General features: G+C 32.0%; 4 protein-coding genes and 1 non-coding gene across 10 annotated transcripts; 2 read left to right on the top strand and 3 right to left on the bottom strand.

Moving 5' to 3' along the window:
- Positions 1 to 4434: 4434 nt before the first annotated feature.
- Positions 4435 to 7029, top strand: LOC130800885 (ycf20-like protein). The gene is made up of 3 exons (XM_057664607.1): positions 4435 to 4524; positions 4749 to 4921; positions 6345 to 7029. The coding sequence occupies exons 2-3, from the start codon at positions 4758 to 4760 to the stop codon at positions 6787 to 6789; spliced, it is 609 nt and encodes a 202-aa protein (XP_057520590.1). The 5' UTR covers positions 4435 to 4524; positions 4749 to 4757; the 3' UTR covers positions 6790 to 7029.
- A 3899-nt stretch (positions 7030 to 10928) lies between these two features.
- LOC130800882 (ycf20-like protein) lies at positions 10929 to 13572 on the top strand. Of its 2 annotated transcripts, none has more exons than XM_057664602.1 (3): positions 10929 to 11130; positions 11444 to 11586; positions 12939 to 13572. In XM_057664602.1, the coding sequence occupies exons 2-3, from the start codon at positions 11471 to 11473 to the stop codon at positions 13381 to 13383; spliced, it is 561 nt and encodes a 186-aa protein (XP_057520585.1). In that variant the 5' UTR covers positions 10929 to 11130; positions 11444 to 11470; the 3' UTR covers positions 13384 to 13572. The 2 variants fall into 2 exon arrangements, with proteins under 2 accessions (XP_057520585.1, XP_057520584.1); XM_057664601.1 differs by having other exon boundaries at positions 11414 to 11586.
- Positions 13573 to 13999: 427 nt separating this feature from the next.
- LOC130800884 (uncharacterized) lies at positions 14000 to 17228 on the bottom strand. Of its 5 annotated transcripts, none has more exons than XR_009039505.1 (4): positions 16776 to 17126; positions 14859 to 15101; positions 14647 to 14756; positions 14000 to 14286 (listed from the first exon to the last, which is right to left on the bottom strand). XR_009039505.1 is itself a non-coding variant. In XM_057664603.1 (4 exons), exons 1-3 carry the CDS (start codon positions 17039 to 17041, stop codon positions 14667 to 14669), a joined length of 570 nt encoding a protein of 189 aa, XP_057520586.1. In that variant the 5' UTR covers positions 17042 to 17228; the 3' UTR covers positions 14000 to 14286; positions 14647 to 14666. The 5 variants fall into 5 exon arrangements, 4 of the variants coding, with proteins under 4 accessions (XP_057520586.1, XP_057520589.1, XP_057520588.1 ...); XM_057664603.1 differs by having other exon boundaries at positions 14647 to 14727; positions 16776 to 17228; XM_057664606.1 differs by lacking the exon at positions 14647 to 14756 and having other exon boundaries at positions 16776 to 17228.
- TRNAQ-CUG (transfer RNA glutamine (anticodon CUG)) lies at positions 17163 to 17234 on the bottom strand. The gene has a single exon. It is a non-coding gene; the product is annotated as a tRNA-Gln (tRNA).
- Positions 17235 to 18863: 1629 nt separating this feature from the next.
- LOC130800881 (F-box protein SKIP8-like) lies at positions 18864 to 23694 on the bottom strand. The gene is made up of 3 exons (XM_057664600.1): positions 23000 to 23694; positions 20702 to 20898; positions 18864 to 19360 (listed from the first exon to the last, which is right to left on the bottom strand). Exons 1-3 carry the CDS (start codon positions 23429 to 23431, stop codon positions 19099 to 19101), a joined length of 891 nt encoding a protein of 296 aa, XP_057520583.1. The 5' UTR covers positions 23432 to 23694; the 3' UTR covers positions 18864 to 19098.

The raw sequence follows: 23694 nt of genomic DNA, 5'->3' as shown, positions 1-23694 counted from the left end.
CTGGGCGATTAGACCATGGTTCAGTCGCATAAAACTGGGCGACTGATATTAGGTCCAATCGCCCAATTTTCTGCGACTAAACCATGGTTCAGTCGCCCCATTTTGTGCGATTGTTATATTTTTTATTTTTTTTTAATTTTAATTTACTATTCATGTTTTTTTTAATTATTATTATTATTATTGTTGTTTTAGTTTTTGTTATTTTTTTATTATTGTTATTACTATTATTATTATTATTATTATTATTATTGTTGTCATTATTATTATTTTTATTGTTGATAATTTTTTTTATTTTTTTCATTTTTTTATTTACGTAATGTTTTTATTATTATTAAAATTGTTATTGTTCTTGTCATTATTAATTTGACTTTTCGTTATTTATTTATTTATTTATTTATTTATTTATTTATTTATTATTATTATTATTATTATTATTATTATTATTATTATTATTATTATTATTATTATTGTTGTTGTTGTTGTTGTTGTCATTATTATTATTATTATAATCATTAATGTACTTAATTTATATTATTTATATTTCAAATTTGCAGGAGTTTGAAAACTTTTGAGACAACGTAGACTACTCCGGTAGCTTTGTGATGTCACTAACCAGTTCGTGTTAGTGGACTGTGAGGGTCTGCTCTCCCGTGGCGACTCATTATCGACAAAACTACGTCCTGCGAGCTCATATGCGGCAGGAGAACTCGGGGCGCCACGTTCGAATCTGCCTTCGGGGCCCCGAACAACAATCCGTCCATTGGGCGAGACTCAGGACCTTGGAACTGAACATCATCAGCATCATTATCATCATCACTATAAACCCCCCAACTACTCTGGAGGTTGTCAGCCTGGTCATCAAAATGAGTACGCACTTGGTTCAACGTACTCGACCTTTGGGCCTCACTGTGTCTGACAGCCTCTTCCTGCCTAGCCTCCTAGCAGAACCCGTTACCCCCCCCCTCTCATGCGGGTCCCCTCTGAGTAAGGTAGGCCTAGAACTATTACCTCTCAACAATTGTCTAAAAAAAACCCTTTCGTTTTCCTTGATTATCAGCCATTTTCTACAATTTTTTACAGTTTCATTAAAAATTAAAAATAATAATATTTCTAAACAAAATAATAATCAAAAATTAAAAATGGAAAAAAAAAAACAAAAAAAACCAAATAATAAATTAATAATTCAAACATAAATAATAATTTAACAATCAAAATTAAAACAAAAAAAATAAAAAATAATAATCACCTATTTATTATTTATTTTTTTTAAATTTCAATAAATTAAATTATTATTAACTATAATATTAAAAACAATATATAAAACTTACTAAAAAAAATTATTAAATAAACATTACAACATACAAATTTACATTAATAATCTATAAAACAAAACATAAACATATATTTAATAATAAAAAAATAACAATCACAATAATAATAATCAAATTAATAATAATAACATTAACAAAAATTATAACAATAACAATAATGACATACTTCAAAATTTATAATAATTATTCCAAAACATACGAAAAAAAATAATAATAAAAAAATTATTTATGAATCGTCCAGAATTGGGCGACTGGACCCCGGTTTAGTCGCCTAAAATTAGGCGACTGAACCGGGCTCCAGTCGCCCAAATCTGGGCGATTCATATTTTTTTTTTAAATTTCAATAAATTAAATTATTAATAACTATTATATTAATAACAATATATAAAACTTACTAAAAAAATAAATAAATAGACATTACAACATACAAATTTACATTAATAATTTATAAAACAAAACATAAACATATATTTAATAATAAAAAAAATAACAATCACAATAATAATAATAAAATTAATAATAATAACATTAACAACAATTATAACAATAACAATAATAACATATTTCAAAATTTATAATAATTATTCTAAAACATACGGAAAAAAAATTATAATGAATCGCCTAGATCTGGGCGATTCATAGTTTTTTTTTTTTTATTTTTGCAACTAATTAAATTAAAAATAAATTACTTTGATTAATAATTTGCGGATTGAACTTAATTTTGCTCCGAAAATTAGCTTTTGTAAGTTGGTTTTTAGTTGTGGTGAGAATAATTTTAGTGGGAGTGTGGTATATGTAGAAAATTTTATGTTCAATGGCAAAATCGTAATTTTTTAAAAATCCAAGGGCAAATTGGTAATTTACTCAGGTGGCGGCGATAAAATGAAAGGGGTGGCGATATATAAAAATTGGAAACATTTACTCCACCTTTATCTTTTTACTTTTCGTGTTTATTTCCTTTTATTTAATACTACCTCCTTCTGCATAAATGTTTCATTTGATTTTTTGCACTATTTACTTATCACTTTTAATTTATATTTTTTACTCTTAATCTATAAGTTAAAACATAGTCATGTGGGATCTTGTTTGATTCGTCTCAATACAAAGATTATTAATATCAATTTTTTATAATTTTTAATTAAGAATAGTTTAAGATATTAAGAGTTAAAATGTTGTCTCGCAAGTGTGAAAAGTCAAATGGGACATTTAGGCTGAATAGGAGGAAGTCACAATACTCATTGAGTCATTGTTTTTAATAGAAATATATTTATTCATATAATTATATGTAATATTATTTTGGTAATTTTGAACAAGAAATAATATAGTCATATAAATTTTTTATATTCTTCTTGAATGTTAATTTTTTTAGTATCTAATTTTCATAATTTTTCAAGTAGTAAAAAAAGAGTATTTATTATCAAAATAAGCATTAAATTATGAGTCTTAATTTGTAAAAGTTTAAAAAAATAATGAATCTTCACTTTAAATAATTATGAATTTTGGTACAATTTTCTATGGACATGTAGGATTCCCCTCTTGTTTTTAGGTACAATTTTTTTTATTTTTTAATTTACTCCATCTTAATTTCATATTTTTGGTGTTTGCAAATATTTTTTTAGGAAAAACTACAAAGAATAATCCAATATTTTCATAATTTTTCTACCATAATTTCACCTATTAATTAACCATGAATAATTCTAATTTTATGCGCTTTTTCCTAAAGTAAACCATGTAACCTAATAACTTGCTATTGCAAGTTTTTTAAAAGAAAGGATAAATTTAAATAAAATGTCAAAAAAATATTTAAAAAAACGTTGAACATAAATGTTAAAAAATGTCAAAAGTTTTCTCTAATTTCACATTAATTTTTAATTAATTTTTAGTTTACTTTTTTGATGAATTGTAATAAGTCATCGAGTTACCCAAGTTTACTTTAGGCAAATACCCTTAAAATTAAAATTATTCATAGTTAATCAATAAATAGAATTGTTATAAAAAAATAATAAAATATCTAGATTATTCTAGGTAATTTCTCATATTCTTTAATTTTAGCATAGAATTATTTTTCAATATACTCTACCTCAATTTCATAGTTAATTTAACGGTGGTGTACCGGTGTACCTAAAAATGAGAAATGTTATAGTGCAAATAATTATAGTTAATTTTACTATACTCCACTCCTAACAGTACTTATTGATCTTTAACAGCAACTTATTGATATTTAACAGCTACTTATGTTAAAAATAGTTAATTTTACACCTATTTTTACCAAATAAACGCTACTTTTCATTTTCCTAAATTGCTAATGTCTCATTGATTTATCTATAACTTTATTTATGTATTTATAATTCCATCCACATACTTATTTATCTTACTTATTTCTTTCATTTATTTATCTTGTCTATTTATTTTTTGGTCAAATTCATTTAACAACTAAGTAAATTTAATTTTTTAACAAAACAATAATAAAATGGAGGATAGTTGAGTTTATCGGTAATATATTCCTTAATTTATCACAAATGAAAAGAATTTCCCAAACATTTATTTATTTTTAGTTTATTATACTACTCTTTCCGTTTCCTTATGTTCTTTTTATTTACTTTTTGCATAGTTTTCAATGCAAATTTTAAACCTCAATATCTCTAAATACGCATAATAAAAAATTATAAAAAATACATAATTAAAAAATATATATATTAAGACGAATCTAACGAGATCTTATATAGATATATTTTATTTTCTAAATATGTGTCAAAAATATTAATTAAATTTCTTTCTCCTTAAATTAAAATATTTTAAATTGAAAAAAATATAAGTAATTAGAGAGAGCATTTTTGATCGAGAAATCAACAAGAAGTCGTACAATAATTGGTGTTTCATGTTCACTCAACAAGTCGCCCTGTCAACCTCCCCGATTGTCAAATGGAGAAAAAAAACATAATATCGTGAAGAGGATATATTTGTCATCTTCAATGTTCATGGTTCATGTTCTTATCCCTTCGAGGCTTCAACAACTTCTTCAATGGCTCTATTATATTCACTCGCTTTTTTTTATAATACCACTCACTATTCATTTCCTACCTCATTTCCCAGGCAAGTTCTTCATTCACTTTTTAGTCAATTAAATCCTAAAATTTTAAAAATATTAGGGTTTTTTTCCAAAATAATTGTGAAAATTTATTCGTTACCACCGGTTAGTAATTGGTGTTTGTCTTTTACTTTTTGGATTCGATTAAGCTCAACTGGGCAAGAAATGTGACAATTAACTGAATATTTTAACTTTAATCAATCTTACAAGTAATATGTAATTAATTTAGGGTTTGGTAAAAACGTGATTTGTTCGACATTTAACTGATTTTCTATAATAATTTCTGTTTAAGGTTGTCATTACAAATTTGCAATGTTGATGTGTATCAGATTTCTGAGATGGGAACTACAATATTGCAGACATTGTCACTGTTGCTTTGTAAAGAAATGTACTTAATGCAGCATCATGTTTCGACGATATACTCCTGCCAAAGGAACAAGATAATGATCAGCCAGGCTGTGACAAAGTTTACTCCACCATCACCATTTTTCCCCAACAGAAGGTGTGTAGAGCTGCAAAGAAGTATCTAAGTTTAATGAGATTTGCTATGTTCTGTTGTCTTCTTTGTGATATGATGTTAATTTTGTGTCCTGGGGTGTCGTGCATTTTAAATTAGAAGTGATTTTGTTACTTCTGAGTTGCTGTTTTTAGCCATTGCCCTCACCCTTCCCCATTACCTCTTGTGTTCGAGTTAGAATCTGAATTCTGATGCTGTGGCTTATTTGTTAGAAGGTTATGGATGAGGTAATGCCGTAATGGTAATGATTTTGTGTAATGGAAAGTTCCATCTCAATCTACGTGGTGGAAATTATATATCCGAAAACATCTAATTTCTTCATAAATCGCGTTTTCCACTCTACTAGTTTGGTAAACATTACCTTGTAGATTGACCTACTTGTTTGTGATTTTTTATCCCCAACCAAACTGGACATGAGTCCATTGAGGCTTACTAGTTTGGTGATTCATTGTGATGATTCCAAGTGAGAGGAATCTACAATTTGAATTGAACTATTTCACTGCTCGAAAGTATGAAATATTGGGGTTTGGGGGGCATGCAAGTTTGAATGCGGATTTGGTGACAACTGAAAAGTTTTTGATGGCTATGGCTCAGAATAGTATATGTGTATTGGTCTTCTTTACTGAAGAAGTCCTTCCAGTTTAGGTAGACCTCTTTCTTTCTATTCCTTGATATAAACGGGTTTGTGTTGGACTAGTTATTGATGTTACCTTTAATTTTATTTGGAGCTCAAACCTTGAGTCAGTATTTTTATTTCTGGTGAACAAACGGTAACCTTTAGCTTGATGAATTTTGGTTGATAGCATATTAGTTTTCTGAAAGATTGATATGTTTGTTAAAGTATTTTTAAGCTTCACCTTTGTCCAACATAATACAGGTGATACGACTTATCACTTTATAGTCTCATTATTAGTTGTTAAGTTCCCTCTAAGGCTTTAAACTATGGGTGAAGTTCTTCACATCCATGATGTTGTACCCCTTTTGTAAATCTGCAAACTTCTGCAGTTGCTTGATGCTTAAAAACAGCTCTGCAGCTCTTATATGTGGTCACCTACTGAAGCTGGCCTTTCTTTTTTTGATTCTACACTTCCACTTGACGTCATTCATCTGATTTGTGTTTCTGCAAGCTGTAAATTTATCTAGGCATACATTACCTGCTAAATTATATAATCTGAGAGATTAATTTGCAAAATGAATATGCATTCATTTGATTTAGTCAGTAAGTTGCTTGAATGCCTTCTTTTCCATGTTATCCAAGGAGCTTGTTGCATTGATTTATAGTTGAACGATTCCCTTTTGGGTTCATTGTCTTAGAATCATGCCTTATTAGTTGTATATACTCAGATATCAAATTTGATTTAGTTGTCTAACTTAAGCCCTCTACCCTTTCCCTTTATTTTACGAGCAGGCTTCAAGGGAAAAGGCGTCGTTGGGGAATCAAATTCGCTCTAGACACCGGTGGATTTCCCACAAATGGTAGTCAAGATAATGACATCAATGAGGACTCTCCTGGTCTTGGTCAAACACGGCTTAGTAGGATTTTGATTGCAGGTGGCAGACAGCTGCTAGGAAAGTTAAATTCAGCAAGAAAAAACTTCCCCATGAAGGTTTTCCTTCTTTTACTGGGATTCTACTCCGCAAATGCATTAGCAACAATACTTGGTCAGACAGGTGATTGGGATGTATTAGTTGCTGGTATTGTAGTTGCTGCCATTGAGGGGATAGGTATGCTCATGTACAAAAGAACGACATCATCAAGTACGAGACTGCAATCTTTAATTGTGCTGATCAACTATTGGAAAGCGGGAGTTTGTTTAGGGCTTTTTGTAGATGCTTTCAAAGTGGGTAGCTGAACGATTCTCCTGCATTCATTTCTACCAATAGCATAAATGTAATCTGTACAATATCACTTTCTTGTACAACTCTTCCTGTTCTTTTTTTTTTTTATGCTAGCTAGCACTTGAAAATATAATATATTGTAAAGCTATTTTGTTTGTAAATTGACTAGAAACACAATATTACAATTTTTGATTCCTTGTTTTCATCTTGGTTAAATGGTTTGTGAAATTTTGAGGATAATGATACATAGATTGCTGTCAGATAAGTGTATGATGTAGCTTCGATTGGCCAACTATTTCGCATCTATCACCAATCTCATGTCTGAGGGCTGAGACAAAACAATGGCAGCCTCAGAAATCAGTTCAGATGCTTACGAATTCAAAATTTATTGGATTTATGCTGGTTTTTGTATATCTTATTTGTTTTAGCTTTTCAGGAACCTACATCATAATAATGAACATATTCCGCTAATAGAAACTATGATCAAGGTATGGGGGCAGTTAGACCTAATCTAAATTGATAAGAAGATTGCAGCCAGTGAAATTTTCAGCTCTACTTGAAAGTAGCAAATGGTAAAATTCCTAGGATCTTACTTTTGTGTGTAACTCAATCAAGAATAAAAAGAACATAACTATTAGAGATTTTGAAATTGTTAAAAAGAAACATAATGTTTAGAACAAAGTATTCCCCCCCAATGTGGAGGGTTAAGCTATACATTCTTTATTTGCAATGACAATTTACAAAATTTCACTAAGCAATCCCTTTTCACATCAATCCAACACCACAGTGTTAAAGCAAGTGCCAATAATCTTAGTGATGACGTTCACTTTAAACATATAGTCGAACATGCTTTGTCGTGTACTTTAGAAAGGGTCGATAAAGATGTGTCGAATATGGGTGGTTTAAGATTTGGAACGGTTGATGAGAGTTGTTTGATCAAAGCAACAAGAAGAGAGGCTGACTGTGAGTGGCTCGAACAACCGCTCGGTCGAGCGGGGGTGGCTCGACCGGTCGAGCGAGGGTCGAGCAATGTGTGCAGAACAAGTCAGTAGCTTCTCTGGAAGCTCGCTCGACCGAGCGAGGTAGTGGCTCGGGTCGAGCGGAAGATCAGAAGACTACATTGGATTCTGTTTTGGTCAGAATTTCTGTGTAGACATTGAATAAGAGCATTACTTCTTGGTTTAATGTAATGTTTATTATGATGTTTATTACTATGGTTAATTGTCATAGTTAATTAGGATGTTAATTGTGAGTTTATGGTGATTTATGAGGGAATACTAAGAGTGATGATTGATGAATACTTTGCATATAAAAAGGATTCATCACTCATAGTAACACACACCACAAACACACATATTGTTGAGAGGGCTATTGCATTGTTAGAAACTTGAGAGTGTTCTTACTTTGCTTTAGTATTTGTGGTCTTGAGAGATTGTTCTCAAGACAAGGGAGTTTATTATACTTGTAATTGTTGAATTCATTATAATAAACTACATTTGAGGGGAAGGTATTCAAGATACCTCATAAACACTTGTGTTCTCATTTTGCATTATATTTTTCATTTGTTTTTCTTTGTTGAACCTCTTTGAGGCTTGCGCTTTCAACCACAGCATAGAATACAGATCAATTTGCTGATTGTTTAACTAACCCTTGAACTGCCTTCTATTTTTTCCTTTCTTCCTGCAGGAAAAAATAGGTGTTATCGTAGACAGAAAGCCGAAGTAATACAGCAACATTTGAATGCCTAAAAAATGATATTAAATTCGGGTAACTATTGCAAAAATGTGGATCATATCAAGTGCAGGAATCTTGTACCCTATGGCTATAAGTTTTGAACAGGGAATCACGTTTGTTTAGGGTATGTTTGCCAAATGGTTTTTTTCGTTGGTTTTTAGATTATAACTTGTATGTTGGTCAAATAGACGAAAAATGTTATTAAATGACATAGTCAGTTGAAAAGTGACTTTTTAAGTAAAAAAAAAAAAAACAACAAAAAAGCTACTATGGCCTATGGGTAGCATTTTCATTGGTTTTGCTTGTTAACCCATATTTTCTCTTACAAAAACCGGTAACCAATAACCAACAATTATTATTTACCAAACTCTGTATAATAGTTGGCTTAAACAAGTAGCTTAAAACTAGCAAATCATGTAATTCTTCATTGTACAATAGTAATTGCGGAGTACTTTTTTATACTCCCTCCTATTTTGAGTTAAACAGTCTTATTTATTATTATCATTATTCACTTATTACTCTTAATTTGTATTTTATTCTTAATTTATAAGTTAAAATATAGTTATGTAGAATCTTGTTTGATGTGTCTCAATGCAAAAATTATTAATATTAATTTTTTATACTACCTTCGTTCCTTTTTATTTGTTCACTTTAAGTTTTTCCACTTTAGAAAAGAGAAATTTAAATTTGATTCGTAAAGTATATAATGAAAACAAAATATATTCATGTCGGATCTTGTTAGATTCGTCTTAATGCAAAGAATTTTAATAATTTTTACATTTTTTTATAATGCATACTAAAAGATATCGAGGCTCAAAATCTGCTTTGAAATGCATACAAAGAGTAAAGTGGACAAACAAAGAGGAATGAGTAATTTTTGATTGGAAAATTCTACGTGGTAACCCCGAGGTTTTGGGTTTCCCACGTGGTAACCAAAACTTTTAAAAAATCCACGCGATAACCCTGAGGTTACCAAATTGTTTCACCGTGACCTTTTTGCACATTAAATGTTAGCAAGCGTTAATTTCAAAGTTTTAAGGCAAGTGTACGCCTATCTATTTATGCGACTCACCATTTCAAATGCCATCAGTTTCAACATTTTCTCTCAAAACATAAATCCTAACTCTACTATCTTTCATCCAAATCATATTTTTCCCCTCAAATCCAAAGATGGTAGAGTTATGGTTTAAGTTTCTGGGAAAAGGTTAAGACTGATGGCATTTGAAATGGTGAGTCAGATAAATAGGTGCACACCAGCCTTAAAGCTTCAAAATTAATGTTTGCTAACGTTTTATGTGCAAAAATCTCACGGTGGAACAATTTGGTAAACCTCAGGATTACCACGTGAATTTTTTAAAAGTTTTGATTACCGCATAAAAAACCCAAAACTCCAGAGTTACCATGTAAAATTTTTCTTTTTAATTTAATTATGAAGAATTGCAGATATTAAAGGTTAAAATATTGCCTGAATAGAAAGAAGTATTATTCATATAATCATATTCAATGTTGTTTCAGTAACTTCAACTCATACAAAAGAAATAATATAGTCATATAAATCTTGTTTTATTCTTTTTAAAATCTAATTTTTAATATTTATTTTTCATAATTTTTTGTGTAGTTAAAAAATAATAATTTCAAAATAGGAAAAATTACTTAGAATAATCCAACCTTTTCATGATTTTCCTACAATAATCCTACCTATTGATTAACCATGAATAATCTCAACTTTGGGGGGGTATTTGCTTAAAATAAACTTGGGTAACCCCCGATGACCTGCTATAGTAAGTAATTCACCAAAAAATAAACTGAAAATTAATTTTAAATTGAGAAAAATGTTAAAAATTTACATAAAAAAGTTTAAGTAATAAAAAAAATCATAATGTTTTTTTTTGACATTTTTTCGACATTTTATTTTTTAAAAATAGAACTTGTTATAACAAATCATCCGGTTTATTTTAGGAAAATACCCCAAAGTTGGATTATTCATAGTTCATCAATAGGTAGGATTATTGTAGAAAAATTATGAATAGATTGGATTATTCTATGTAATTTTTCCTTCAAAATATATATTAAATCATGTGTAATAAGAAATGTAGTAAGTATTGGAGTAATAAAAAATATCTTCTATATTCTACTCATAATAATAAAAAACTAATTATTATTTAATTTTTTTTTCTCATTTTTCACAATATATTACACCTTATTTTTTTTCTCTTTGATAAAATACTACTTCTACATATGAGTCTAAATTTGTAAAAGATAAAAAATTAATGAATTTTCACTTTTAAAAAATTATTCTTTTGGACTTTTGGTACAATTTTATGTGGACATGTAGGATTTACCTCTAATTTTTAGGTACAATTTTATTTTTGAACTTGTGGGATTCACCTCTTGTTTTTAGTTTATTTTACTATTTTTGATTTGATTGAGAAACCAATAAGAAGTCGTACAATAATTGGCGTTTCATTTCACTCAATGACTCATCCAGTCGCCCTGTCGACCTCCCCATAACCGTCTGTCCGCCATTGTTATCCCTTCATCAACTTCTTCAATGGCTCTATTATATTCACTCGCTTTTTTATAATAGCACTCATTATTCATTCCCCTACCTCATTTACCAGGCAAGTTCTTCCTTCACTCTTTTTTCGATTAAATCCTAAAATTTTAAAAATATTAGGGTTTTTAACCAAAATAATTGGTGTTTGTCTTTTCCTTTTTGGATTCTTTAAGCTCAACTGGGCAAGATTTGTGACAATTAACTGTTTTAATCTTACAAGGATATTGGATTGATCTATATGTAACTAGTTTAGGGTTTAGTAAAAACGTGATTTGTTCGACATTTTTGCAATCAATAATTTCTGTTTAAGGTTGTCATTAAAAATTTGCAATGTTGATGTATATCAGATTTCTGAGATGGGAACTCCAATATTGCAGGCATTGTCACTGTTGCTTTGTAAAGAAATGTATTTAATGCAGCATCATGTTTCAACGATATACTCCTACCAAAGGAACAAGATAATGATTAGCCAGGCTGTGACAAAGTTTACTCCACCATCACCATCTTTCCCCAAGAGGAGGTGTGTAGAGCTAAAAGAAGTATCTAAGTTTAATGAGATTTGCTATGTTCTGTTGCCTTCTTTGTGATATGATGTTAATTTTGTTTCCTGAGGTGTGTTGCATTTTAAATTAGAAGTGATTTTGTTACTTCTGAGTTGCTGTTTGTAGCCATTGCCCTCACCCTTCCCCATTACCTCTTGTGTTCGAGTCAGAATCGGAATTCTGATGCTGTGGCTTATTTGTTAGAAGGTTATGGATGAGGTAATGCCGTAATGGTAATGATTTTGTGTAATGGAAAGTTCCATCTCAATTTACGTGGTGGAAATTATATCCGAAAACATCTAATTTCTTCATAAATCGCGTTTTCCACTCTACTAGTTTGGTAAACATTACCTTGTAGACTGGGTTACTTGTTTGTGATTTTTTATCCCCAACCAAACTGGACATGAGTCCATTGAGGCTTACTAGTTTGGTGATTCATTGTGATGATCCCAAATGAGAGGAATCAACAGTTTGAATTGAACTATTTCACTGCTCAGAAGTATGAAATATTGGGGTTTGGCGGGCATCCAATTTTGAATGTACATTTGGTGACAACTGACAACTTTTTGATGGTTATGGCTCAAAATAGTATATGCGTATTGGCCTTCTTTACTGAAGAAGTCCTTCGAGTTTGGGTAGACCTCTTAACTTCTTTTGGAGCTTAAAACTTGAGTCAGTATTTTTATTTCTGGTGAACAAACTGTAACCTTTTGCTTGATGAATTTTGGTTGATAACATATTGGTTTTCTGAAAGATTAATTTGTTTGTTGAAGTATTTTTAAGCTTCAACTTTCTCAAATGTAATACAGGTGATACGACTTATCACTGTATGGTCTTATTATTAGTTGTTAAGTTTAAACTTAGGGTGAAGTTATTTACATCCATGATGCTGTTCCCTTTGTGTAAATCTACAAACTTTTGTAGTTGCTTGATGCTTGAAAACAGCTCTGCAGCTCCTAAATGTGGTCACCTACTGAAGCTACCCTTTCTTTTTTTTATTTTTGATTCTACACTATTCCACTTGATGTCATTCATCTGATTTGTGCTTCTGTAAGCTGTAAATTTATCTAGGCAAGCCTGCTAAATTATATAATCTGAGAGATTAATTTGCAAAATTAATATGCAGTCATTTGAATTAGTCAGTAAGTTGCTTGAATGCCTTCTTTTCCATGTTATCCAAGGAGCTTGTTGCGTTGATATATAGTTGAACTATCCCCTTTTGGGTTCATTGTCTTAAAATCATGCCTTATTAGTTGTATATACTCAGATGTCAACTTTGGTTTGTTGTCTAACTTAAGCCCTCTTACCCTTCCCTTTATTTTATGAGCAGCCTCCAAGGGAGAAGGCGTCGTTGCGGAATCAAATTCGCTCTAGACACCGGTGGATTTTCCACTAATGGTAGTCAGGATAATGACATTGATGAGGACTCTCCTGGTCTTGGTCAAACACGGCTTAGTAGGATTTTGATTGCAGGTGGCAGACAGCTGCTTGGAAAGTTAAATTCAGCTAGAAAAAATTTCCCCATGAAGGTTTTCCTTCTTTTACTGGGATTCTACACTGCCAATGCATTAGCAACAATACTTGGTCAGACAGGTGATTGGGATGTATTAGTTGCTGGTATCGTAGTTGCTGCCATTGAGGGAATAGGTATGCTCATGTACAAAAGAACAGCATCATCAAGTACGAGACTGCAATCTTTAATTGTGCTGATCAACTATTGGAAAGCGGGAGTTTGTTTAGGGCTTTTTGTAGATGCTTTCAAATTGGGTAGCTGAACGATTCTCATGCATTCATTTCTACCAATAGCAACAATGTATTCTATACAATATCAATTTCTTGTACAACTCTTCCCGTGCTTGTTTTTATATGCTAGCTAGCACTTGCAGATTAAATATATTGTAAAGCTATTTAGTTTGTAAATGGACTAGAAACTCAATATTACAATTTTTGATTCATCGTTTTCATCTTAGTTAGTTAAAAGGTTTGTGAAATTTTGAGGATAATGATACATGGATTGCTGTCTGATAAGTATATATGATGTAGCTTCGATTGGCCAACTATTTCGCATCTATTACCAATCTCATGTCTGAGGGCTGAGACAAAACAATGGCAGCCCCAGAAATCAGTTCAGATTCTTTCGAATTCAAAATTTATCGGATTTATGCTGGTTTTTGTATATCTTATTTGTTTTAGCTTTTCAAGAACCTTCATCATCATAATATTGAACATATTTCGCCAATAGAAGCTATGATCAAGGTGTGAGGGCAGTTGGACCTAATCTAAAGAGATAAGAAGATTGCGGCCATTGAAACTTTCGGCTCTAACTTGAAAGTAGCAATGGTAAATTCCTAGGATCTTACTTTTGTGTGCAACAGTGACAAAAACTCAAGATTCAATCAAGAATAAAAAGAACATAATTATTAGAGATTTTGAAATTGTTAAAATGGAAACATAATGTTTAGAACAAAGTATTCCCCTAATGTGGAGGGTTAAGCTATATATTCTTTATATTAATGACAATTTACAAAATTTCACCAGTGGCTTTCTCCACTAGACTTCAGTGAAAATTTCCAAAAGCAATCCCTTTTCACATCAATCCAACACCACAGCATAGAATACAGATCAATTTGCTGATGGTTTACTAACCCTTGAACTGCCTTCTATTTTTTCCTTTCTTCCTGCGGAAAAAAAGGCGTTATCGGAGACAGAAAGCCAAAATATTACAGCAACAATTGAATGCCTAAAACTATGATATCAAATCCGGGTCACTATTGTAAAAATATGGAACATAACAAGTGCAGTAATCTTGTACCCTATGGCTATAAGTTGTGAAGGAATCACATTCATTAAAAGAGGGTTTGGCAAATAATTTTTTTCATTGATTTTTCGATTTTTGCTTTTATAGTGGTCAAATAGCAAAAAAGATTTACAACATGACTTTTAAGTCAGTTGAAATTGACTTTTAAGCAAAAAGAACAAAAACCTACTATGGCCTATGGGTGGCATTTACATTGGTTTTTGGCTTTCAGTCAACCCACCTTTTAGTTGACTTAAACAACTAGCTTAAAACTAGCAAATGCGTGTAATTCTTCATCCAGTGTTGTTTGTTAAACAGATACCTAAGACACGTATATTGGAGAATTGAGATCTGCAAATCATAATCAAAAACTTGACCATTGCAACAGTAGTTTCCAAAATTGTCATACTTTGCTGACATTGTAATTAAGCAAAGTTAAAGATAGAATCATACTTTGCTGAGAGTTCATCCAAATCATCCATGGAAGTTCCCCCTTTGCCACCACCAAATGCCACTTCATCCATGCTTTGACCACGTCGTCTGTAGTTTCCACCCGATGCAACAAAACCAGGGCAAGGCCTATAAGCCTTTATCGGCCACCAACCAAAACCGGGGACTGTAGCAATCCCACCTTGGATCCGACCATCACCATTGCAACCTCTTTCTATCTCCTCTCTTCCACAAGCCTTACAACCACTATACATACACGATGACAATAAGATGAAAGCAAATGCACACAAACACACCACATTCTGATGCAAATGAGCCTTAATAAAGAGAATCCAAATAGAGATATTCAACAATAGAGCCCATTTCTTTTGGAACTATGGAGTATTGACAATACAATCACTACATATTGCCATATGCAACAATTGTGGTGGGTTGAGACTTGAGACTAGTATAGCTGTACAGTAATCATTCAAGGAACTAACTCAACCAAAAACTTAAGCTGATGGTTGAGGCCCCAGATTTGTTATATACACTAACAGTCTCAACATTAACCATGCATCGAAAACAAAATAATGCCCTTATTTTCTCGACAGAGTTGTCATTCAAGTTTCAATGTAATCAATAGTTAAGCTATTATAAGACATACATTGATACACTTGAAAGTGAAATAAACAAAAATGGCATCTAATGGACTTCTTAACCTCTAAATTGTGCAAGGAGCACATTCCTTTTAGTTCGTCATTTAAAAACTGCAAGGTCATATCTTCAAAGCTGGAACCCTTTATTGAGTCCCTCACGGTTTGTATTTCTAGCAATGGTGGTCAGGGGGGAAAGGAGGGGGAAGCAGGAAGGAGTGTGATTGTGTTTTCCTTCTAAATCATTCAAACTTCGGGAGGGTTTGATATATTTTAAGTGAAAAGAAAAGCAATACTTTCATTCCATCCCATTCTCATCCCCATATCTAAAGAGAAAGGATTCATCACTCCCCTACCCCACCTTTCTCTTCTAATTCTTTTAAAATATGTCATATTGTTTGTTCTAATGCTTGTCATTTGTTAAAAACACCATTGAACTCTTGTAGCAATTTAAATCATGTTAAAGCTTCCAACTTCAAAACATGCATAACAATCCCCATGACAGGCAAACTTGATAAATCTGTAGCATATGTAGAAGAGTAAAAAATAGAAACTTAAACAAGCCAAACGACTAATCATCATCATCGTACCGGTGTATCCCGCCATAGAAAACTATAAGCTGGGTAGAGGACTAGCCAAAATACAACATTTTCATATATTTCACAATTACAAAATATATCAATAGGGCTATTTATAGATAAACTCCTAACCAACCAAAATTAGATCACTAACCATATACTAATTGAACACTAGATCATAATCTCAATAAACAACTAACTTCCCATAAATAAACCTACTAACTTATCCATTCCCCTTACTACTAACCACTAATTTAACAACTAACTAGCAACAAGAGTGGGAATAGGAAAAACTAATTTTGGAGCATAATCCAACAAAATCATCTTATTCGGTTTATAAGACTGTGTTTGGCTAGATATAATATCCTCTACCATGATAAATGCACAAAGAGGGACAAATTTTCTATCCCATTTCTTAACCTTCATCCTTCTTTCCACCCTGCCATACCAATTTTAATGTTGTTTTTCCACCCAATTTATGCACTGCTCAAAGTAAGTAATTACTCATAAACCAAAAATCAACAAAAATAAAAACCCCATGTTCCTAATTTCCTCAAAACAATTCCTAAAAGAATAGTTTAAATAAACACCCAACAATCCTACTCTAATCTAATTAATAAAGTAGGAAACATCAGCTCATTATCATGAAAGACAAATATATAGAAACAAACAAACTTAGGAAAACATGAAACAGTAATAAAAAGTACCTAAAATTCAAAGGGAAAGCATCAAGGTCACTGTTATCATCATCAAAAGATTCAGAAATTGAAGAGGATGGTGGTGGAGAATCTTGTTGTTCATCAACAACAGATGAAGAAAAAGAAGTTGAAGAAGACAAACAGATAAAAGGGGAAACTTTATTATGTTGGTGGGTAGATTTCAACTGTAAAAACTGAGAAGAAGAAGAATTAGAGTGATGATTATTGACGAAGAAGAGGGATGGAGAAGGTGATGAACATACAAATGTCTTCATTTTTTGTTCTACCCACACTCCAACACACACACACTCCACACTCCTTACTCCTTTGTTGTGGTCTAGTGGTTGAGGTTTGAGAGAACGCAAAAGGATAAAAGTTGCTTTTTAGAAGGGAAAAAGGTCCTACCGAGACTTGAACTCGGGCTATCGGATTCAGAGTCCGATGTCCTAACCACTAGACCATAGAACCGCTTGTTGTAACGTTTTCTGACTTAATTTATTTATAATACTTTACATAATTTTTCTTTGTTAGGATATATTGTCGTATTTGCTATTTGAAATTGCTAGATTTATTTGAAATATAAGGCTAAACATTAAATAAACTAGATAAATAAAAAAATTATGAATTTAGTTTTATTAATAGTTTTTTATAATTGAAGGTTAAAAGACATCAATTATTTGAAATAAATAATTTGAAATGTGGGAAAAGTTAAAAGACATCAATTATTTGAAATAAATAATTATGCTAGATTAGTGAATGTGGTAAAAGTAAAAATAAATAATTGGAAATGTGGATTCATATTAGTTTTTTTTTTATTAGAATCTTGCTGATAAAATTTTTTAAAAAGTAAATATAATTATTTATGAAATGACTACATCGACATTTTAGTTTACTAGTGTAGAAACTCATGCAATGCACGGTTTTTTAACATCGACATACATAAACACATGATATGAGAAAAAAAATAAAGCTATAGATATTATGCAGTAGAAACATTCTATTTTGACAGGCATATGTATTAATTATCTCTAAAATTTAAAATTGTCAATGATATATTATGTAGTATATTATATTATTTAAATATTAAACTTAACTATAAATAAATGCTAGTCAAAATACTTCAATGGTAGAGATATTGGTCAAGATTAAAATTCATGTTAGTTTTCTTTAGTCAATAAATAAGTTTCATTTTCTCTTTAGTTGAAACACTTGCAATTTTTCAAACTTTTTTGTATAATATATGTTGTATAGTATGATATGATGTCAATAATATATTATGCAGTATGTTATATTATCTAATTTACTCAATTTAACTTTAATTAAATTTTAGTCAAAAATACTTTAATGGCAAAAAAAAATTAATAAGTTCAATGTCATGTCATTTTTTGTTAGCCAATGAATGGATTTCATTTAGCAAACTCTTTTTAGCTGTAACACTTGTGCATTTTTAAACTTTTTAGTATATAATGTATGATAATAATGACAATAAATCATTAAATTTTTTGAACTTTAATTGAATTATATAAACTCGTGGATTTATAGGGAAATTACATTAATTAGCCGTCTTTGAAGTTGAATCCTTTCTGGCGAAGACCAACACAACTTAATTTTGTATGATGAGTTAATTTCAAGTCTGGTCAAATTGACTCGAAACAAGTGCCAAATTATCATCATTGATAAACAAACAGACTTGTCAATTGTGTTGCTTGAAAGGATAAAACGAGTTTACTTGCTCCACAATTCGTGAGAAAGTGAGGAGCCAATACTGCTCGAGTTTCCGCCAATAGAATCTTAGAGTCAATCTGAATTTTACTCATCAATAACCCTTCCAAATTCAGTCTAAAGAACTAATCTTAAAACTATTTTTCATAATATGTTTTTAGTAGCTATTTATAGGTCGGATTGTGGTTTCCGCCAACAAAAGTATCAATTAGTCCCTACCTGAAACTGTTCTATATATCTTTTTAGTAGATATATAGTTCAATCGAAGGAATAGCAAACAATCTCATTTACGTCTTATGGTGTAATCTTCAGAATCCCAACTTAAATCTTTGATCTGCCATCTATGGAGGGGTTATGGATAGGTCAACACGAAACTTGGCGAGAATGAAAAAGAACATTAATAAAATTGGAAGGGCGAAGAAATAAATACAACATTCTCAAAGATGCCTTCGTGAAACAGCAGCCAAAACTTGAGGGTAATAATAAATTCATTGGGTCATTCAAATGGACACAATTACTTCCCAACTGATTCCTCTCTGAAGATAAATGATTCTGTATTCTTTTTCCAGTTTCTACTATATTCATAATTATTAGCTGTTTTCTACCTGACTTATGCATGCATAATCTGTTGATCCACATCTTCGTCAGCCAGCATCACCGAGCAGTGATGATGGACCATGAACCACCTCCCATCCTGATTCTCGAACACATTAGTCATGTTGTATGGACCGGCATTCATGTCAACGAAGGTTTTCATGGTAACCCAAGCCATGTCAGTCAGAACTCTAGCCCGCACATCACGAATCTGGAAGCCACCTGCTTGTTGCTCCCAGTTAAACGCCATCTGCCAACTACCCATTACTGCGTTATATCTGGCACAAGATAAAAGGATATATCAGCTTCCCATAAAAACTGAATACCATATAATTAGTTTATATATTTCCAGAAAAAGAAGAGTACACCAGAACCTTTCAATTCGCAATGTTTATTTAAAGCCCAACGAACAAACAAATAGTTACAGATACGTTAATCAAAGAACTAATTATTTTTTACTCGTAACATACAACCAAGCAAATTTTAAGACAGATATCATGTACACATCTGGTTTACAATGAGCCAAATTAGGATATACATCAAGCGAATTTTTTTTGTGGTGATAAATATCACCATGGAGATCCCAAAAAGCAATTTGGAAATGATGGAAGGATAGACCACAACATGGCAGCTTGCCAACATATTTTATCAACAAATACCACAGCTAGAGAAAAACAACAAACCCAATGATGAACAATTCATCTCTTCAGACCCTTCGTGGCATGAGGCATAACTAATGGCAAGAGGAAAACAGCCATTATAGAGTTTGACCACCTAAGTACGAATATATTACAGTCTGACGGTCGTAGTTGGAAAAGAAGAAAGACAATAGCTAATATAGCATAAAACAGATCCAAGTAAAGAAAGTATGAAGGAAAATCTGACATGCTGCCTTGATCTTTCTTTGTGTCGAACATGTCATTTGACTTCGCTAATCTCCTCGCGAATTGAAAATCTGTTATGGGCTAATTTTTTTGCCATTTTGAGCGAATTGCAAATTCAAAAAGCGAATTAGCTAGCGAATTATCTTCACTCATAACGGCAGCAACCGGGAAAAGAAAATTCCTATTCTATTTACCGAGAAGAAAGTACCAAATGAGACTAATATTATACAAAATTACCTTATTGTCAAAGCATTTTAAAAATTAATATATGTATCTAACATTATAACAGGGATAATTTTATAAAGGGAAGTTTAATCAATAAGAATCATTATAATTTTTACACATACATTCCATTAACCCAATCCTATTATGTGAGGCTCCCACCTCAAATCCCTCGTAAAAAGAAGACGATATATAATTTGGTATGAAATGCTACTCATATGAAGAATTTGACACAGAAAACTAAATAGAAATTCAGAGATGATCTATTAACCCACATACAAATTCAATGACAACTTAGTCATGTGCATCTAATTTAATTTAATTTCTCAACGACATATCCAAAGTCAAGAGTCAAGACACATTTACAGGTGCACAAATTAACCGTTGATATTTGTTAGCAAATAAGCAGTTCCAGGACAGCACATAAATAAGCAAACAAGGGTAGAGGGAGCAGCAGTTATACAATATACAAGTACATCAGATTTACAATTAAAAAGAAGGTGGACATCATACCCTGTAAAGAGCTCTCCTGAAGCATGAATACATTTCACATAGTCAGCATTAAGCCAGAAACGACTCATTGCTGGAAGTGATCTATCCCTGATGATATTAAAGAATTCTGCATTAATATTCACAATTGCCCTTGTAGCTGCATAGTAAGCCTTCCAACCATTAGATGGTCTGACACTGTCTTGTTCCAGAGTAAAATCCTAAAAGATACCATGAAGGTGAATCAAGTATGTTGAGATTAGAATATGAAAAATGCTAAAATACCTGGGAAGAAATCATAAGGACAAAAAGATCATGTACGGGATCCATTTTAGAGGGGGGCAAAGAACTCTCAAGTCTCAACAGTTAAACAAAAATCAACTACAACAGTTTTCCGAGGTTCATGCTTCTGAAGCTTGAAAAGAAGCATCAAATACACATACATATCTAATCAGAAAAAATTCATGTAGCATACACAACAATATCCTTATAGGCTATAAACAACCAAGGAGAAACTTATCAAACTTCACATAAAATCTTCAGATACATGGCTGAAAGGTGATCCGTGAAAAGCAAACATTTTATGTCTCAAAAAGCAAAATGGAACTCTATTTTCCGATAAATGTTTCATTTTATCTTTGGAAGGCACCCCATAAGCATGGCATGACATCAGTCACATAACTTTTATTTTTACATACACTACTTTATACTAGTATATTATAATCAAATTCAAGTCATCCAGAAAGCAGACAGCAGGCTATAAATTGCAGTTAATGGACAAATCAAAATTGCATTGAAGTAAATTGAATAGTTTTCCTCAAATCTTTCTTCTGTCTATGCTACTCAACAGTTTAACATAGCAATAAATAAATAAGCAGATAAATATAGAATACATCAAGAGTTCAAGACAATATCATACCATCTCTTTTCTAGTTCAACAAATGTAAAAGAGACAATCATATAAACCAAATCACCAACAGACATTCATCCTAAACCAAATTAGTTAAGAAAACAGATTGCGACTCTTTGTCTGGACAAGGGAACAAAAAAGTGAAATCATCTGCAAGGCATACTCCATACTGCTCAGGTATCAACAGCTTTCTTCGCACTGTTTTAACAAGTGGCATATTTCAACATTTCAAGATGCAAATTCTAATGAAGTAGCCATCATGGCTAGCTTGCCGGGGTTAAAAAGAACAAGAAGGTTAATGCAAAGGGGTTCAAAAGCATATTCTAAGCACAAGAAAAAATAAAGAACCATACATATCACATCGAAAAATTGCAAAGTAAGCCGTTCATCCCTTTGAGTTTGCCTCCACGCCTCCGACACATTAAAAACCTCACACATGAAAGGAGAATGGACCAAACTGAAGGGCACAGAGAGAACAACAAATACAGCTCACTGAAGCAACAAGCAAGAATTGTTATTGGTTCAATACGGTATGCTGTGTGCCCTAAAAAAGGTTCCCTTCAGGGGTAAAAACATAAAACAGAACATATTAGCTAGAAGTAAAGCCCGTTAAAAAGAATGCCTAAACACTCTCTCGAGTCTCGAGTAAAATGCACATCAAACTCTCTAACCGGAACTCACGTCCAATGAAATATACCAACAACTTGTCAACTTGTAAGCAATGAAGCACCTAGATTGAACACTAAAAACACTGAATGAGTGGCAACCCGGCTCTCCAAATCAGAAAATTAAAAATAATAACATCAAAAAACCGCATTCTTAAGGGCTTTCCATTCAAAACTCCAAAAATGTTGTCAAATCTTGTGACTAATTCTGAATATCATTTTTCCTATACATCAGGACCTGCTCAACGACTCAGCACACAATGCACCTATATACAACCCCCAACACTCAAGAACTCCTATCCAAAATCAATTACACATTCATTCATAACTTATTAATAACTACACCGAATGACAGCCTTTTTATCTACAAGACTACAACTATTTTTCCTATTCATTCCTCCAGAAATTTAGTCAAGTTTTAATGACTAACTGAAACCAAAATTCTTGTACAATTACCAGCAACAATATTCCAATCAAATCACCAATTGCTAAACAAAACCGCCAAGAATACCCCAAAATCACAACAACAACAATTACAGTCAAATGCTGATGAACAGAAGTATAATTGGTAACAAAATTTACACAATTTACATCAACGCCGTGAAGGAAAAGGACTAAATTAGACAAGAAAGAATCATGTAATTCCAACTACATCACCAACCCACTGATTAGCATCTTCACTGTTTATGTATAACCTTATAAATTTATGGATCAATATCTAACTTCATAAAGTCAGCAAAGATATACCTTATGATAGAGAGCTTTCCAAGCATTATCATCATTAGCAGCTTTCCGCATAAGCGAATTCGTCATTGAAAGCCGGCAAAGGCTAGGATAATCCAAATAGCTGAGTGCATGCGTCGTAATTTCAGGTACCAATTGCTCCATCATTGAGGCACCTGTCTGCTTCTCCGCCGCCGCAACTAACGACGGCATTTCTCCTCCGTTCGCCGCCGCCAAAACGACACCGTTACAGTCGGAACTACTACTAATAATAATATCCTTCGATTGTCTCTCCGTCGTGAAAACCGTTGTTCTTCTCCTACCACCTCTCAACGACTGAGAGGAGAAGGGAGAAAATCGAACAGCGACAACAGCGAAGATAGAGAAAAATAAAGTTACAGCGATAACTACAATGAAGGAATGCCATGATGTAAAGGATAATACGGCAACCTCCATTGATAAGACATTAAAGCCTCAATGTACATATAAAAAACCCTAGAAAATAAAAATTTGTGCAAAAAATCGTCGTTTTTTACAGAAAATTTGAGCGAAGATAACTTCGATTTTTTCAATAATTCGAATTACGGGATTGAAAACGTCGATGAAATGAAAAAACCAGAAATCTTTCGCTAATTCAAGGGACAAGGAGGATTTGCAGAGGAGAGAGAAAATGTGAAGGATTTGTATGATTATAACTGATAATCCAAATATTAATTTTC

This window comes from Amaranthus tricolor, chromosome 15 (genome assembly GCF_026212465.1).
Source record: "Amaranthus tricolor cultivar Red isolate AtriRed21 chromosome 15, ASM2621246v1, whole genome shotgun sequence".
Taxonomy (NCBI): domain Eukaryota; kingdom Viridiplantae; phylum Streptophyta; class Magnoliopsida; order Caryophyllales; family Amaranthaceae; genus Amaranthus; species Amaranthus tricolor.
The sequence above is the reverse complement of the archived record's forward strand: the minus strand, read 5'-3'. Positions and strand labels throughout refer to the sequence as shown.